This window comes from Centroberyx gerrardi, chromosome 2 (assembly GCF_048128805.1).
Source record: "Centroberyx gerrardi isolate f3 chromosome 2, fCenGer3.hap1.cur.20231027, whole genome shotgun sequence".
Taxonomy (NCBI): Eukaryota; Metazoa; Chordata; class Actinopteri; order Beryciformes; family Berycidae; genus Centroberyx; species Centroberyx gerrardi.
This window is the reverse complement of record NC_135998.1, coordinates 21150953-21169888: the sequence shown is the minus strand read 5'-3', so window position 1 is coordinate 21169888 and position 18936 is coordinate 21150953. Positions and strand designations below refer to the sequence as shown.

At 43.2% G+C, this 18936-nt stretch overlaps 1 protein-coding gene across 1 annotated transcript in view; it reads left to right on the top strand.

The window, feature by feature from the left end:
* The window catches only part of LOC139913090 (putative E3 ubiquitin-protein ligase HERC1), a 66436-nt gene that overhangs the window by 27166 nt on the left and 20334 nt on the right, over positions 1-18936 (top strand). Inside the window, exons 24-53 of the mRNA XM_071901031.2 lie at positions 22-322; positions 439-487; positions 568-613; positions 1181-1434; positions 1651-1848; positions 2055-2175; positions 2326-2566; positions 2702-2868; positions 3083-3235; positions 3349-3446; positions 4900-4995; positions 5537-5704; positions 5947-6186; positions 6331-6414; positions 6627-6852; positions 7240-7525; positions 7888-8720; positions 8914-9127; positions 10152-10321; positions 11128-11211; positions 12923-13109; positions 13200-13327; positions 14130-14338; positions 14747-15006; positions 15186-15238; positions 15383-15580; positions 15800-15965; positions 16081-16333; positions 17768-18002; positions 18219-18496. Of these exons, the coding sequence (XP_071757132.2) occupies positions 22-322; positions 439-487; positions 568-613; positions 1181-1434; positions 1651-1848; positions 2055-2175; positions 2326-2566; positions 2702-2868; positions 3083-3235; positions 3349-3446; positions 4900-4995; positions 5537-5704; positions 5947-6186; positions 6331-6414; positions 6627-6852; positions 7240-7525; positions 7888-8720; positions 8914-9127; positions 10152-10321; positions 11128-11211; positions 12923-13109; positions 13200-13327; positions 14130-14338; positions 14747-15006; positions 15186-15238; positions 15383-15580; positions 15800-15965; positions 16081-16333; positions 17768-18002; positions 18219-18496 (5996 nt within the window). The remainder of the gene's footprint in view (positions 1-21; positions 323-438; positions 488-567; positions 614-1180; positions 1435-1650; positions 1849-2054; positions 2176-2325; positions 2567-2701; positions 2869-3082; positions 3236-3348; positions 3447-4899; positions 4996-5536; positions 5705-5946; positions 6187-6330; positions 6415-6626; positions 6853-7239; positions 7526-7887; positions 8721-8913; positions 9128-10151; positions 10322-11127; positions 11212-12922; positions 13110-13199; positions 13328-14129; positions 14339-14746; positions 15007-15185; positions 15239-15382; positions 15581-15799; positions 15966-16080; positions 16334-17767; positions 18003-18218; positions 18497-18936) is intronic.

Genomic DNA, 18936 nt, shown 5'->3' with positions numbered 1-18936 from the left:
GGGTTTCTCCTCTCTCTGCAGAAGTACTAGAGTCATTCATGGCCACCCGGGAGGCCATGCAGCTACAGCAGAATGTGACTGTGTACGAGTCCTTTGGCACTTCCACCCTCCCCAGCAGCATGGAGAGCCCTGGCAGCCCAGAGAGGGAGCCTGATCCCAAGCAGCAGTGGGAGAAGCGGAGGGGGTCAGAGGAAGGCCTGTCTTTCCCTGCTGCCTGCCATCTGGTGGTGTCCCGTTGTCTGTTCCTCCTACTGGGGGTCAGGCCTGCTTGGGTGGAGCCCAACGAGTGGGAGAATAGGCAGCCTGTGGACTCTGGAGCCAGGTAAAGCGTGTGAGGGTGTGTGTGCAGATTTGTTTTAAATGCTGTTTATTTGAGTGGGTTTGTGTTTTTGTCAAGTGTATATTTTTGCACCAACTGTCAGTATCATCCTCTTTCAGGAAAACATCACCAGAATCTGTGAAGTTGACTGCTGATGGTAGAAAACAGGTAAGTCCTGTATAGTGCAACATTGTGGCCCCTATTACACTACCTTATAAGTGCTAACATGCTCTTTTTGTCTCATTTAGTCAGACCAGTCCAACAACTGTTCTGGATCTTTCAAGAATAAAATGGGTAAGTAGCACAGGTTTTCCACAAAATATTACTTAACAATATGTCAGTAACACTGAGGTTTGCTAGTTAATGTTTAATTATGTAGTTATGTAGTCATTGATTAACCACTAATCGATATATTAGTTAGCTACTTGCTATCTCTTAACTATTGAGTAATATGTTGATAAATTATTGATAAAAATAAAGATTTTTTTATAACAGTATTTCTTTTGATTTTTCTTGTTGTTCAAATGTATTTTAAACTGTTTACCTGTTGTATTTTCATCAGTCCATAATGAAAATAAATTATATTGTCATGCAGTCACACAATAAACAGCTTTTGTAAGTGTAGTTGCTGGTCAAGCGCTCATTTACCATTGATCATCGGTGAATGTAATCATCAACAGTCCTGGTGCCAGTAACAGATTTCAAATGAACATTTCTGTTGTGGAACAATAAAAGCTGATTACGTTTTCGGTTCTGTTTTCGTTCATGGTAAATTATTGTTCGAACTCTTACACTTAGAAAAGAAGGGGACTGTACTTTTACAATACTTGCCTTTACCCCTCTCTGCTCTGTCTGTTCTAGGCTTGCCTCTTTGTTCTCTGGGCATCATGAAGGATGCTTGGGAACGCCTGCGCCAATGCATCAACCCCACCACCACTATGTCCCGCCGTGGCAACGATAACTTGCCCATCCTCAACCAAGTGTTCCACTTCCTCTGTGGGAGCCTGATCCATTTGTCGACCTCCTCCCCGTCACTACTGGGCGGACAGACATGTAGTCAGGCAGACCCAAAGGCCATTACCCTAGCTATACTGCAGCAGCAACAGAGGGCTGAGGTAATGAGATTTTTCTAGTTTAAATAAAGTTACAAGCAACCACTTACTGTAACTGTTAGTCAATCACCCAACCAAACAATGGATCAGGAAGCTGTAGGTCTTTTATCGGGTATTTTACAACGAACATGACTCATCAGACAACAATCAGAGCTGAGGAGTGGAGCTAACCATTTTCTAATGTAATTTGAATCCAATTCATTGTCTTGTTTTGGTCAGGTGCGTCTGGAGGCCTTGTGTCAGATGTCTTCCTTCCTGTCAGAGATGGAGGAGAAGAGCAGTAGCTCCACAGCCTCCCCACAGTTTCCTGGACTGTTGAAGTCAGTGCAGTTGCAGTTCATGTCTGGATGCTTTGGTCTGGGAACGCCCATCATTGGCTCTCTCTCCGCAGCTAACTATGAGATGCAGCATTACACGGTACATCTTGTCAGTATGCTATCACAGTGACATGTATGATTAATAAGTGTGAAAAGAAAGGATGGATTAAAATTAATTCAGGCTAGATGGAGAGTGTATTGCATTTGTTTGATATGTTTCTCCTTCATAACAATGTTGATGAGAGTTCAAAGTGTTGTAGAGGTAGTACTGTAAATTACTCTCCAATCCCTCTTATTTCAATCCAGTCTGGCACCCAGTCAGCATGTATGGATATCCAAAAAGAGCTCCAATCTGCAGCCCACACCCTCTACCAGCAGGTGGTGCGTGTCCTCAGACAGAAGGTCCTGTTGGAAAGAGAACATCCAGGTTTGCTTAGTGTGTTTTGGATCTATTTAACATTGTGTGCTTTTATTTCAAAAATCTTTTACTCTAATCCATTGCTTTTCTTTTTCAGCAGTTATTTTCCACCGTGCCTGCAGTTGTAACCCATTTAGATCTTGTCTCCCTCGCTCCCAGGCTCCTGCCAGCACCTTCTCCTAGCCACAGTGTTTGCACTGAACTTCTGCTACCAGCCGGTGGACCTGGTGTTGGTCATCAAGTGTGGCATCCTGGAAATCCTATCTATGCTGACTGACAACACTTGTGTACTGATGAACCAGGGCTGGCTTGCAAACTCCATATCTGGATCCATGTTACTGAGTGGGGCTGTCAAACTAGCTTGTGCTCGCCTGCTCCAGATATTGACCATAGCTGCAAGGTGAGGGTGTAGAGACTACTGAGACTCTAAACAGGTGTAATGGAGTGTGCATGAGTGCTGCATGAGTGCATGAGTGTAACAATTGAATAGATTTTGCTGTTGGCATTTGTATAGCGAATTGTCCTGTCCTTTCAGCTCCTTCGAGGATGCGCTGCCTATGGATGTATCCCATGCTCTAATGGAAGTGATGTGTGAGCAGCTCCAAAGTATCCTGTGCAGTTTTCACCAACAGCAGGCAGCAGAGATGGGAAAAGCTGAGGAAACAGAACTGGACTCCAGTAGCAAGAGCGCAAAGCTAGTTGGTGAGGCAAATTTAAGCTAGCTGTATGAAGTCCAGTTTAAACGTCACTGAAATATTGTTTACATTGTCCTCTCCATGCATGCAATTAAAGAGCATAACAAAATAAACTCTTGTAAATGACAGATATGTTCTGCCAGTTCAGGAAATAGCCCTAATTATGGGTTTTGTTTTGGATGTAATATGACTGTAAAATGGGTGAATTTTCCTCCTTGTAGGAATGGAGAACAGCAAAGTGGTAGAATCTCAGCTTGCAGACTTCTTGGTGTTTCTAAGGCGTATACTGTCACTAAGAGTGACCAAAAGGCTCTCTACGTTTGTCAAGTGGATTGATCCACTCATGGCCATCATCTCCCACAAGTGCTCTTTAGGTAAGACCATTTAAAATAACTGACTACTTGAATAGATGTTATTTACAATGCAGAGCAGTATAATTAGATCCTTTCCTTTCCATCCCCTCCCACCACCACCACCCTCTTTCCAGGATCCCCACGCTTCCGGAACCTTCGAACCAAACTTCTGGCCTTCCACATTTTAGAAAGACTATTACCTGCTTGTTCTGAGACAGTTCAAATTCAACAGGTAAGATATACCACTACTTGTCATATGACAGATATAAATATGGTTATAGTGAGCAAACATATAAATGCAACATGTAACAATTTAAAAGTTACAGTTCATGTAACAAAATCATTCAACTGAAATAAATCATTAGGCACTTATCTATGGATGTCAATTATCTATGGCATGGTGATACAGATGTGCATCTTTTGGTCACAGTTGCCTTAAAAAAAAAAAAAGGTCATGGATTGGAAAACCAGTCGGTATCTGGTGTGACCACCATTTGCCTCACGCAGTGCGACACATCTTCACATATAGTTGACCGGGCTGTAGATTGTAGCCTGTGGCTGTGTAAAGTTGCTGGATATTGCTGGGGACTGTCGTACACAGTGATCCAGATCATCCCAAACATGCTCAATGGGTAACATGTCTGGTGGGTGTGCAGGTCATGGAAGAACTAGGACGTTTTGTGCTTCCAGGAATTGTGCACAAATCCTTTCAACATGGGGCTGTGTTATCATGCTGAAACAATAGCTGACAGCAGCAGATGAATGGCACGACAGTTGGCCTCAGGATCTTGTCACCATATATGTGTGCATTCACATTGTCATCAGTGAAGTGCAGTTGTGTTTATTGTCTGTGGCTCATGCCTACTGTTACGACTCGCTTGTACCCTAGGCTTGCCAACTTACCTAACATACAGGGTGTCTAGGGAATAAAGCTAATGCCAACACTTTGGCCACTTATCCAAAAGACTCCTGGCATTGCAACTTAGAACCTAGAACAACTGTGGGGAGATTCACCTGGCACAGGGGTTTAGTTTGGCCTCGCTCCATTATGGTCATTACCAGCATGGCTGATCACCCATCTGACGCCAGTCCACGCGACCCTCCGTTAGCCCTGGGAGAGCGGCTAGCCAGGTCTTTAATAGCTTTAGTGCTACAGGTATTTTTATGGTGGTTGATGCTTTTCCATGGCAGAAAGTTCTTGCATCAAGCCTTCATATCCTGATGTTTCCTTTTCCTTTTTGGGGTTCGGCGTCTGTAGCCAACAGGTGTGTCCACCACCCAACTCGAGTGAAAGATATTGCATACCCCCAATTAGAGAGCCTCTGCCCTCCAAATCAGCATCAGTTTCTCACCCTCAGCTAAACCTAACACTACCCCACCACCATAAGGCACTCTGTTCACAATGTTGACATCAGGAAACCGGTCCTTCAATCAACGCCATACACGCTGTCGGCCATCTGCTCAGTACAGTTGTAACCAGGATTCATCCAAAAGAGGACACTTCTCCAGCGTGCCAGTGGCCATCGAAGGGTAGCGCTTGCCCACTCAAGTCTGTTACGATGCCGAACTACAGTCAGGTGCTGTTTAAGCAGCATCTTGATATGCCATACTCATGAGTTGGATAGATTATGTTAGCAAAGGCAACATTGTACAATAAATATCCATCTTTTCTGTTTCCTTCCTAGATTGTTAAACAACTGTTTCGACTCCTGTCTGTTTGTATGTGGGAGGAACCACTAGCTGAGAAAAACCAAGAGGAAACGACTGAAAAAGATACAGGGGTAATATTGACAATACATAGCTAATACTGTGCATTTATGGGCTCATGCACTTAAGTACACAGCAAGCATAAGCTGTAAAATTTCCATGTATGGAGTAGATGGCTGGCTAAAGTCAAGCATATTGTGACTAAAACCATTGTTATAAAACAAAAAGAACAGTGGTGTTTTTAAATTATGACTGAGAATTATGACAACATTATGTCACTAATTGAAGTAATATCAAAATGTAGCAAATGAAAACACCAATCCCTTTCCTAAAATTTAATTTTCGTATGAGAAAGTATGACAATGCTTGCAAAATCTTTAGAAGTTATTTTCTCTTAAAACCATCAGCATGTGATGCATCATTTTATAGCTCTATAGCTTGTACTTTAAGAGATTGTTAAGAAAAGGTTATTTTGAAATGTGCTTTCTTTTCCATGTTTGGTCACATTTATCCAGTGTTATTACATTGCATATACAACTTTTAACTCATTTATAGAGCCAGTGGATGGACATTGTTAGTGTTGGGTGCTTAAGTATTTTTGCTTGTGTTTTCTAGAATCCTGACAGCGATGATGAATGTATTCCTATTGGAGATTTTTCCTTTGACCCGTACAAGCTAATTTGCTGTTCTTTGGAGAATGGGAACATCCTCTCCCATGGCTCAGGAGGGAAAGGTTATGGCCTGGCGACCACCGCCATCACCTCTGGCTGCTTCATATGGAAGGTAAGGATGGATGGCTAGACTGAACCAGAGAAATAATCATAAAGAAATACTTCAGCTTGCCATCACACTAGTCATATTCATCCAGTCAAACTGGCCACACTTATACAGTTTAAATCATACCCTTTATTCTAAATAAATTAATTTCATTATTTAAATCTAACAATTATACAGATTTTACTGCTGTGTGCTGAGTACACATTTCCGAATATCCTGATAGCACAAATCTTTCTCTCTCTCCTCAGTTCTACATTACCAAGGAGAACAAAGGCAATGAAGGCACATGTATTGGCGTTTCCCGCTGGCCCATCCGAGACTTCAACCACCATACCACCACCGACATGTGGCTATATCGTGCGTACAGTGGCAACCTGTACCATGGAGGGGAACTGGTCCGCACGCTTCCTTCCTTCACCCAGGGTGATACAATCACCTGCATCCTGGACATGGAGGCTCACACCATCTCATTTGCTAAGAATAACAAGGTCTGTCTGGGCAGGCTTTGGTTATGGGGTAATACTCAGTATAGGGTCCTCTGTCTTTGTAATCAGCTGTACATGTGCAGCTCCAACAGCCAATGCACAGCTGTATTCTCCTTGAATCTTTGCCTGATTGTGTTCCAATGCTAGGAGCCAAAGGTGGCGTTTGAAGGAGTGGTTGCCACTGAACTGTACCCTTGTGTGTTGTTCTACAGCAGTAATCCTGGAGAGAAGGTACTTCACTAAATAGTTGTTTTTTGTGTTTTTTTTATTATGCTGATCATACATCGGGCTTAAGTTGAAAACATGTTATCTAATGTCATGAAAGCCAATGACATTAGATTACATCACATCTGAAATGTTGTGGTCAGACATGGAGGGAGGGCGAGGCTTCAAATGTCTGTCTGTAAAACTTTCTTCCTCTGGCACCTCTGTGTTACCTATAGGTGGCGCTGTGTGACCTCCAGATGCGAGGCATGCCCAGTGACCTGCTATCTGGGGAGCCTCTATGCAGCCCCCGGACCACCGTGCTGCTGGAGGCTACTGTGCAGCTCCTCCGCAGGCTCCATCAGTGTGACCAGTGGACCCCGCACATCAACCAGCACATCCAGACGCACCTGGAGCTCATTGGTCCCCTGATGAAAGAGTGTGACCTAGGCAACTTCAAGCCAGGTCAGGCACACAGCTTAGGACAGTGCTCAACTATGGGCAAGTTTATCCTACTCTTGAAAAAAAGTTTCATCAGCCAATCACAATCCCTGCTATAGTGGACCAAGGAACAAATTGTTGGTGTTCAGAACAGATGGGGGAAGCCCAACAGAGACAACTTTCCAGCTCTGGAGTGGAACTAGAAATTCCTTTGATCCAGAGTCATAGATATGAAAGCAGTATGTCTCTGGCTTGAGCATCTGTCACAGACTGTTATAGTTGCAGATGGTTACTATCATAATGAAGGCAATTTATGTAGTACATGATTATTGTGCTTATAAAGCATAATTCTGTGATGGCCACTACTTGTTACTGTTTGTTCTGTACTCACCATCTCTCATTCTACTACAGGCCTCAGCCCCAGATCATTTGAGAAGGAGAGAGAGAAAGACCTGGCTAGTGATGGCGCAGGGGAAATGCTAGCACATCATTTAGGCCTGTCAGAGGCCCAACTGTCTGCCCTGTGCACTGAGGTGTGGCCAGTACTGGCCCTGATCGGAGGAGTGGACAGTGGGCTCCGGGCCGGGGGACTGTGCCTACACAAGCCCAGTGGGCGCAGGGCCATTCTGCTTGGGGTGCTGAAGGAGGGAAGCTCTCTGGCCAAGCTTCAGTGGGAGGAGGCTGACCTCTCTGTTAGGTATTACAGATATATATACAGATATACCCACTTATGTACGTTAACATATCTTTGCATCTATTGCTTAAATGATGTCTCTCATGGACTTCTGCTGTACATTTCTTATATTTTCCTTGTCTTAGCCCTTTCTGTTTTTTTTACTCTGCATCATCTATTTCTGTTAATATTTGCTTTTCCTTTTCTGTCTTATTTGTCATTTTACTTTCTTTTTTATCATTTACTCTGCTGATCTTCTTTTCTTGCTTTCTTCCACCTCCTTTCCTTTTTTCTCTTTTTCATACTCCAATCTATGAATCCCCCTTGAATTCGTCATCTCTCCATGATGTATATGTGGGTTCTTCCCATCCTCCCCACTAACCAAGCTTCCTGAATTCTTGGTCACCTAGCGACACGCCGATCATGTCACTGGAGCCCTGTGACATGCCCTGCTGTGACGTCACGCGACTCAGAGGCCTCAAACCAACAGTGTTGTTAGATCTGATTTATTTGATGGGACTCCTGGAGGAGCAGGAGAGGCAGGGGGCTTGGGGCCTGCGCCCACCCCCCAAAAAGAAATGCTCAGAGGAGACCATGCCCCGTAGCGAGTTAGAGCGCTGTCTGGATGAAGACATCGCTTGTGTCATGTCAGATGAAGACAGAGGGCTGACTGAAGATGAGAGGACAGAATTTAAGGAAGAGAGGATTGAGAGAGACCCCTTCTCATCACAGTCCTCACCCAAAGATGCCATGAGGATCTTTGAACATCAGGAGTTGATCTCCAGTCCCCTTCCCTATCTACCCCAGACTCCACAAACCCCCCAGACCCCTAAACCCGATGCCTTTGCTCTTGAGCTGAGAGCAATCAGAGTCTCATACCTCCTCCTTGGTGCTTTGAAATCCCTGGCTGCCATTCTTAGCAGTGGGAAGTTCTCAGACTTACTCCTGGTGCCTAAATATGACCCTCCCACTTGCCTCATGAGTCCCTCCCCTAGCCCCAACCCTGACCAGGCCAAGGCAACCAGCAAACCAGGGGATGAGAGTGCTGAGCTAAAGTCAGTGTTGCAGTATGTGGTGCGGAGCATGGTGAAGTGGGCGGTCAGGCCCTGTCCTATCAAACAGAGCGTGTCTCTTGCTGACCTGGAAAGGGCTCAGGTCATGATCTACAAAGGAGCCCTCAGCAGACTGCAAGAGGACAAAGGAGCCAAAGAACGGAAAGGTAGCTAGTTTTTTGGCTTAGATTGAGGATTCTTTAGTTGCTAATTTAGCTAGGTTGTTGAGTTTCAATTTAGGGTTAAAATTAACTAAGGAGTTTCTTAGTATTCCTATACTGTTTGATTTTGAGACATATTATACGTTCATATTGTGTGTGTGATCTAATGTTAGCCTCCTCCCCTACCTTGTCCTTACAGAGTCGGGCCACCACTTGTCCTCTCAGCCCATTTCCAAGTCCTCCAGCTCTGTCTCCCTCTACAGCACAGGTTCAGAGGGCACTGCCATCTTTGGCCAATCAAACGGAGCCTCTGCCTCATCCTCTAATAATGACTTGGCTGCCTCTCTCCTGACAGCCCTGCAGGCAGATGGCCTGGAAAATTTCAACCCTTTCCTCCCCATCAACCTCCTTCAGTGAGTATAGTCAAGGACTAATCGCAGATGTGGAGATTATTTGATTTACCAGTAAATCAAATTGAATGAAATGTTGGTTGAGAGGCATTCAAACTTAATGTTTAGTCAAAAATATTCTTCTCAGAAGCACACATACACACACATAGACACTCACACACACATACACACACACACACACGCACACACACACACACACACACACACACACACACACACACTGTAAGCACAGTTATTGGCAATTCTCATGTTGTTCCTGATTGCTACAGATCTCTATCTGTTGGTAGCAGCAGCTTGTCTGAGGTCCAGGGGATGGGTGAGTTAGGATGAGTGTGTGTGTGTGTGTGTGTGTGTGTGTGTGTGTGTGTGTGTGTGTGTATGTGTGTGTGTGTGTGTGTATGTGAGAAAAAGAGAGATATTCTGACTGCGCTGTGTTTAACCCAGGCTGCAGCTCTACCTGCCTGTGCCTGTCCTAACCTAGCCAACTGATTATAGTGGCAATGGCATTTCTGCTTTCGAGACGTGATCAGACAAACAGTTACATCACAATAAATCATAGTCCAGCTCAATGAAAAGGGCAAAAGTACACAATTGTTATTCTGTTCTTCAAATGTTAACCTTTTTTGGTTTGGCAAGACAAATGGAAGAGTGTTTTTACTGGCCTTCAGTAGAAAATGACGTTTTCTCCAAGTATAGCACCCATCTTTCCTCCAAAGACTCATTTCTTAGCACGTACCACATATTGAACCGCCTTTTGTATCTCAGCTCTTCTCATAGACCGAGTGTGAGTTGATACCACAACTACCAGGCTCGAGCAAAGTATTGATCAAATAATTGACAAAAGAGGATACATGCTTGATTTATCTTCACTTTTGGGCCTCTCCAAGTGTCTAGCAAGTTAAATCAAGCACACCTTATGCCTTCAGATACTTGATATTTCAAACATGTTTGGCCAGGTCCGACTTCAATTAGTTTAGCACTACTTGCACTGTGTTGTTGTTATTGTATTTATCTTCATTCCCTCTAGGCAGATGGTGCTAGCTCAGTTCCCCACACTCACCGGCCTGGTTAGCACTCCCCCCATGCTGCACCCTTGCTTCAGCCTGGCCAGCTCTGCTTCTTGTGATGCCTTCACAGAACAGCAGACCAGCTTCATGGAGCCTGGTCCCTGCAGCACACAGGCCAGAAGCAGCCTGGGTAAGAACAAATACAAATGGGAGAAAAGCTGTGGAAATCTAGACAAATGTCCAAGACAGACATACACGGACCTAGTTCAAGGTGATCAATGGAGAGCAGAACATGAAAACAAAAATGCATCAAACTTTTAGGAATCTTCTAATTTAAAATGTTTTGAAAGCAGCTTACTGATAAAAAGACAGCACCATACTTTTATAGAATAGTTTTGCTAGTTGTTTCAGCCCTGCAGGTCAATTCAGTTCTAAAAAAAAACTATATATACTATATATATAGGCTTTATATTTCAAACTTCGACATTGAATGTTGAGTCAAACACCACACCTGCATTTCAGTAACAGTAGGGAAGTTAGATGAATGAGTACTCAATGGAAACTGTCTGTTGCATGGTCTTAAATGTTCAGCTTATTAGTCTCAACTGTTACTTGCTGCCCAAAACAGCATGTGTTTTGCTCTGCTATTGAACAGGTGTCATAACAAAACATGTCTAATGCATGTGGACACAGTTTGTGCACTCACATGCTTGAGTGACACCATTCTTTTTCCTCATTTGTTGGTGTTACAAAATGATTCCTAACAATTTTGGGAAGTGTACTAGACTAAAGGTTTTTGTTCTGCCATCGATTCCTTAAGATACATTGGGATTAATAGGCTCAGTTGATATAGATGTCATTTTAATTATTCATTATGGATTCATAATGATTTTGGCCGAGTATTACAAAATAAAATAGGAAACTGTAAAATTTAGAAGTGGGCTTGTTTTTGTTTTCTCTTTTTTCTATTCTTTTCCTTTTCTCCTCAACCACTAGAACGGACACAAATGTTTGTCGCCGGTCGGTTGCTAGAAATGGGCTTCTCTATGAGACACATCTACCGGGCCCTGGAGGCAGCAGGTACTGCTGTGTGGAGTGTGTCTGAGATCACTGAATTTATGCTTCATCTGCTTTTTCTGGGCTTTAAAATCTGCCCTCCAGCGTGTATTGTGGCTTTCTTGTGTTACTTGGAGAATGTAGAAAACTATAGTTTCTGGATAAAAAATGCTTTGTATTCCTTTAGATAGAAGATTCTTAAATTCTTAGTTTTAGGATTACGATGATGTTATCACTCGGGGTGGGAACCAGAGGCACCCCGAATGTATTAACAAGTTACTATAATTATAATAATAATAATAATAATAATAATAATAATAATGATAATAACAATAAATTAATCTAAAACCTGAAATTTAAGTTTGTTCAGGTAGTCATATTCAGAAATATCTTTTAATAAAATGGCATTTGGTTTTCCATATATTACCTTGTTATGGAAGTGGACATATTAATAGCTGACATAATATTTGGCATTAGCAAATATTGCACAGTATAGATATTCCACCTTCATTCATATTTTATCCCCAAACCTAGTTTTCAGGTGGATTAAACAAGATACTGTGGCTGGTAAATGCTTGTACTGTGGAAGGGAAGTTTAGTTCTTTTAGAATGAGTAGAGAGTGAGGGCATGGTTGAAGAAACTTTGTTTCTCTTATCACAATATCCAAATATGCATGTAAATCTTTTGTGTACCACCTTTTTTTTATCAAGTAGGTTCCTTACTTTCAACTCCCCATATCACTAAAATTTTAGGCTAACCTTCACCTATCACAAATCTCACAAACTAACCCTTCAGAATTGGTGTGCCAGGCTGACCTTAAAGTGTATATAATAGCATGAACACCTGGTGATGTCTGACGTGAATTGGCCATGCAACACTCCATGACCCATAATTTCCTTTTGAACTCTGACACTTTAGTGTATTTGACAGTCAGTATTAGCATTCACATTACAAACATGTGCAGCACATTGTCAAGGGTGACACAAAGTCACAGACTTGTTTCCATCTTGGTCCTTGATGTTTCAGTCAGTGGCAAGATGGCAGCAGAATGGTCCTTGATATTAAAAAGACATTGGCAAGATGGCTACCAGCCAACAAATGTGCATAAATGATTTACATCACAAGTAACATACAGAATCGAATAAAAACTATACTATACTATAACTTATGTACTTCGATCTGATTGTACAGGTCGATAGTAGACTTTTCCCTGAAGTGACCAGGATTAGCTAAGCCTTTAGCTAACAGAAGTAGTTTATTCCAGTTCATAGGTCCTCAGTGCTTGAAAGATAATTTTCCCATATTTGTCTTAAACCTGGGCAGACGCAGGTCAGCAATGCTGGCTCTAGTCTGATATTCATGAGCATCTCCAGTCCTCTGGAAATAGTTCCTCATGTACTTTTGTGCCCTGGTGTTAATGATTTTGTGGACCATGTTGAGTTGCAGTTGGGTTAACCTAGCCTCTACACATAGCAAGCCAAGCTGCTGGAAGTGTTGCTTGCCTACATGCACTCTGCAGTCCAAACCCAACACTCTGATCAATTTATTCTGAAAAACCTGTAGCTTCTGCTTCAGTGATTTCGACGGGCCCCCATACCATTAGCAAATTGCATAATCAAAATGACGAACTACTAAAAAAGCAGCTAATAGTTTAAGACAATCCAAGTTTAACTTTGCCTTCCTGGCCAAAACATTCTGACTCTGACACTTGACCTTCTCTGTGGTCCCTCCCAGATGTTGCAGGAGAGGTGGACTCTCGGACCATTGAGGTGTTGGCCAGCTGGATGCTAGAGCACCCCTTGGCTGAGGAGCAGCAAGCAGCTGGGTCACAACGACTGGAGAGTGCTACTGACACCCCGTCCCCAGATGGGCCAGAGACAGTACAGTGTCCTGAGGCTCCCACTACTGAACCCAATGAAAGGTCAGGGATATATGAAACATGCAGACATTTTGCAGTTGTTATTGGTGCTATGGAGATCCTGATGGACTGCATGTTAATTTAATCTTACAGCCTGTTGCCAGGGCTTGACTGGGTAGAGAGGGAAAACTTCTTGGATGTCCACTTGACCAGAAACAGACCTCCACCAGCACGACGACGACGCTCTGGCCTGGGTCAGAGGACTTCCTTCCGAAGGGCAGGTCAGAATCATGGTATAGAAGTAGACTTTTAACAATGTAAAAAATTGTCCACACACTGGATTCAAGCTGTCATTACTTAAATTAAATTAAATTTACAACCAACGGTTCGGCAGACAAACTGTCTGCGTCAGAGTTAATAACTGTCTCTTACATGGCTACCTATATAGATTACATGGCAATACCAGATGTGTACAATCAATGTGATAGACATAGAACTATACAACATAGACAAGTCATCAACATCATAGAAAATCTATCAACATTATAGAAAATGGTTAATATAGACTGGATCATGGTCTACCATATGATAAATGTCATGAGATATATACATATGATACAGTTAGCCGACCTAAGACGGATACAATAGAAGGGCACAAATCACAAATCCTAAACAGAGGTCAAGACCCACATAGACCGAACCCATAAATATCAAAAGTACCAAACAAAATTAAAAAATAGAGAAAGTTAATATGCAAATCACAAGAAAGGCCTGAGGGTCTGAAGGCGATGGGTCCACGCTGCCTCTCGCCTCAATAGTGGAGTGTTCAGGAGGAGATGGGATGATTAGCCTCAACAAATAAGCAGCCACAGGATAAGTAAGGTTTTTGCATCTGATAGTGCTGTGATGTTCAGCTACTCTCCTCATCTCCACGACTCCTTCCTTATGCCAGCACTTCATCAATACTGGTGTGCGTTTCACTACTACCAATTTTCAGAATCATAGGCTGCCATACAATTTTTGACGTCTTATTGTGCGCTTTCTTTTGTGGCAAACATTACTTTGGTCTCCATTCTCTTCCAGACTTGCCATCACCCAGCCCCATCCCTCAGCTGTATCGACAAGACCCAGGGGTTTCTGATTGGCCAGAGCAGGTGGAGTTTCACCCCTACTCTGTTGAGGAGGAGTCAGAACTGGGCTACATGGATGACCCATACCAAGAAGAAACCTATGAGGACCTGCTCACCCCTTCATTCTTCAGTTTAGAGAGAGACGCGCTCCAGATGGTGGAGGTGACACAGAGTGCCATTACTAAGGCTGCTTTACATGCACGGAAAGAAAGCCAGTTATTATTTTGATAAATATCCCAATCATGATTTGAATTGCGACAAACATTGTAGTCAAAACCATTTCCTTGTGACAAGGATAGCCTCATACCTACTAAAAATGACTTCTGAAAATAAGAAAGATTTACCAGCCCGATAAGTGACCAACCGCAACATGCACATGCACTGGATTTTTACAATACTTTCATACACTTTTTAGGAGCCCACTGCGCTACTTGTGGGGCCCGTTAGGTCTTTTTGTGGTTTGGCTAGCCTTGTTTATATTTGAATCATGTTTGCAGGCCTGTGCTCTCATTGCCCCAAGTACTATACATACTATGATCTACCAAATCCATATTTCTCCTCTTTCTTTAGGGTGGAGAAGAACACAATCAGATGGTAAAGTGTGAGCTCTGCAACACCCTCACCCTGCAGTTCAACAATCACATAAAGCGGCAGCACCCAGGCTGTGGGCAGAGTGCTGCTCGTAGGGGCTACGACAGCACAGGGGCCTACGTGGATGTCTGGTTCAGAGGGGAATGTGGTTCCAACTTTCCTTTCTACCTCCTCTGCAGCTCCTGCAGGGAAAAGTATCTGGCTGCAAACCTGGGGGACCCAGGTTCCAATCATGATAGGTACAGTAGAAATGTGGCATATGGCCTGGCAGGCAATGAATTCAGATAAAGACCAGTGTACATAATGTTACATGATAAATGCTGTAAATGGAATATATACTGTATATGTATGTGTGTAAAATACAGAGATACAAAAATATAGAATTATTGATCATTGTAGTTTCCTTCTTTTTCCTTAGGATGAAAGGGCTGACATATGATTTGATTGGCCAATTGGACAGCATTTCCGATGGTAGGGAATGGATATTATTTACTGAGTTCCTACCCTGCACTTTGGAATGTCACCGTCACTGTAATAGGACATATTATGGAATGATTTGTTAGATATTCAAATGCATTTTTTTTAAGATTAATGATTCTCCTGTATCCCACTCAGATGATTGGGAGATGGGCCACCAAGATGACGGTGACACAGACAAGCTGACGGGGCTAGAGGACTTTGGGCTCTTGCTGAGACCACTGGGGTTGACTGAAAAGAAGCAGGTGCCAGACCCCATCGCCTTCACTGAGGCAGATCCCCTGGGAGCCCTGGTTCACAGTTCTTCTGACCATATGAGAGCATTGGTTCCCAAAGGTGCGGGATGTTTACTAGATTTGGTTTAGAGCACTGATTTTGCATCATATATCTATAAAAATTATCTATATGACAGTAAAAGTATCTATGAGTTTAGCAAGATGGAGCAGGAAGTTGTCCCATGCGTGATTTACCAGAATCTGATTCAAAAAATAGCATAGGAAAGGCTACTCTAAACACCCCACAATGCCTGTTATGCTTGCTTTTTTTTCTCACCAGGGATTGTCGTTGTTGACCAGAAGGCCTCTCTAAGCCTGGGGGAGCAGGCAGTGTCATTGAGGGACTCCCAAGATAGACTGAAAGCTTTAAGGAGAGTCACCTCCACAGCCCAGATCCTGCTAGCTTACAGCATGGTGATGAGAGTACTGTCTCAGACTGCATCTAGGTACAATTGAGCAGAATATCTCCTCATTAGTATTTTTTCACCCATTTATTGTTGTGTAGTATTGTTTTGATGTTTTAATTGATTTCTCAAGTCCCTTCTTATCTCCTTCTCCCAGTGCATCAGTGTGTAGCCAGTCCAACGGGCTGGAGTCTTTGGGTCTGGCAGATATCCGTATCCTGGTGCGGTTAATGTCCCTTGCGGCAGCGGGCAGGGCCCATACCCATGTGGACAAGCAGGGGTTAGGTATCAGGGGCCTGGCCACAGAGCGCAGCAGCTCCACCTTCCTCAACTTCCTTAGCTCAGCCATCGGCAGCCTGGTGTCCCACAGCCCTACTGCCTATAGAGAACTGGTGGACATCTGTACTCAGGTCAGACTTCATCACTGTCATACTGGACAGTGTGAGGCTGTAATCTATGTTGATTTTCTTTGTTTTTATTTTTTCTGTTGATCTCCATTTAGATGTTGCAATTGTAATTTATGTTAGGGAATAGCAAGAAGTCCTATGCTGTCTCACTAGTGTATCACTCTATGGCCTAGGTACTCAATTCTACCTACCAGGTGTGGATCATTAACCTTGTGGCCCTTGAGGATTTGAATTGAATAGCTTGGCTCTATGGAGTGGGGTCCTAAAGTTACTTCTGTCTAGCCCAGTGATTGGCATCATGTGCCATGGAGGGCCGAGAGTATGCAGGTTTTCATTCCAACCACAGACTACGCCAAGTGATTTAACTGAGTAGTTCCTCCTCTCTGATTGAAGAGGTGCTTTGTGTATTGAGGAGAATAAGTCAGTGGGGAGTAGGAGAGAGGTTAGGGCAGCTAGGAGAGGCTGGGAGTTGGGAAATTTGAGCAGACATTTTAGGCCAGCAACTTAGAGTCCCACCAGAAGTAATCAGCACCAGTTTAAGACCTTATTCGCTATTGTGATCCAACAATCAACAGTCTCTTTACTTTGTAAAGCTTATTGTACCATGAGAAGACACAGTAAATGAGACATATGAAAAGAAGAAAATCCCTGGACTAGCAGCCAAGGCTGGATAGCAAGTCTGAAAAGCCAGGGTATGCTCTCTAGGTAGGGTACTGTGGATTTGTAGCAATACCCGCTATTAGTTTACTGGGGTATCTAACGTCTTGAGTAAGTATTTTTGGCCCAAAAAAAGTAGAATGTTGAGGTAAACGCACACTAGATAACAGGAGCTGCTGGTCATGATACAAGTTCCATTGTAGATAAAGAACAACTCCAGTTCCACATAACCAACGTTTGTTAAGGTATATACCTTGACCAACGTTTCAGCCAGACTAGGCCAAAAATAATGTTGGTTATTAAATCCTTTATGTGGAGCTGAGTGTGCGGTTGTTCCTCTTTATGCAGGGATAGGTAGGCCATAAAGTCTAGCTTCTGAAGCAGCCAGAAAAAAACACAGTTGCTCTGGTTGAACAAAAAGGATAGTAGCTAGATGACAATATATAAATAGGGGGTAGTATATAAATCCATCTTGTGTAGGTCCCTGTGTCAGGGTAGTATACGTTTTGTGTAACTAAGTATAGGTATGATCAGAGCAGGTATGGTTTTTGGGATGCCAGAAATTAGTGTTGAGCCTTCTGAGGGTGTCAGGTTTCTATTTCAATAAAACAGTTGTGATGGAAGGTTCCCCACTTATATGTTAATAAATGATGGACTGGTGATCCTTTTAGACAGGGGATTATCATGGGTTTAAAGGATTATTTAATTGACAACTAAGGTAAATGGATATTGACATGAATTTCTGAAATTGTAATACCGTTCTCATATTACTTTCTTTAGGACCTAATGGCAGCAGCTACAGGGATGAACATTGGGACGATCAGTGACTCGCAGCAGAGAGGTTGTCTGAACTCCAGTCTAATAGCTGGGTTACAGGGAGCCCAGCAGCAGCAGAGAAACTACAAGGAGCAGACGCCACCTACATTCCTAGTCACTCAGAGTCTGGTGTCCCTGCTCACTGAAAAGGGCATCCGCTACCGTTACACCCCAGATAGGGCTGAACACGAGGCCAAAGGTGAGAGAGAGCCACGTAAGTAAATGTGTCAGGGGGCATGTCAGGTGGTTGGAGTTGAGATCTAAGAGAGAGGATCAGAATGATCTTTATTATGTTGATAGTCTTGTTCATGTGACAATGGGACTTAGTTATAGTTCTTTAAGATTTAATTATATTTAGCACATTTAACGACAATGCAACCATGTGACCTTCTGCATATGTCTCTGATTGCCCCAGATGCAGGAAACCCAGGGGTGTCTTCCTCCTCCTTGTCTCTTTCCCCTCCACCCCAGCTTGGGGCTAGAGTGGGCCCTCTGGAGCTGGCTAATGCGTTGGCAGCATGTGCCCTGTCTGCTAGGCTGACCAGTAAGCACCGTCAGTGGGCAGCCCAGCAGCTGGTGCAGGCCCTGGCTGCCACAGAAAGGGACAATCCTAACCGGCCCCAAACCTACAGTGACCTATCCGGGGACTTGCGCAAATGTCCCATCAAGAAGCTGGAAGGACATTACAGCAAGGTGAGGGACCTGGACTTTAACTTTAGTATTATAACAAAATACTTAAGATAACGTCCAGCATGTATTATTTCTGTTGACTGTTTTTCTATAACCTTGTAGGCCTAGAGTTTTTGTTTCAGTTGTTCCAAAATGGTATGGACCAGAAAGTGAGTTTTGAATGCCAGGGCGCTCATTTATTAACATTGCGCATGTACAAATATGTGTGTAAACAGTGTATACAACCATTTCTAAGCAAAGAGTGGGATTTGTCAATTTGTACGATGCTTGAGAATGTGTATAATTTTAAACGTAAGTTCTCAGGCTATTTTCGTGGCCTCATTCAAATGAATGGGACGTAAAAATCCGAACGCTACAAGCTCATCCCAGCTTCATCCGATTCTTGGTGATTAGTTTATATTATGGTTTTCATAGCGGTCAAGTGCCGAATAATCCCCATGTTA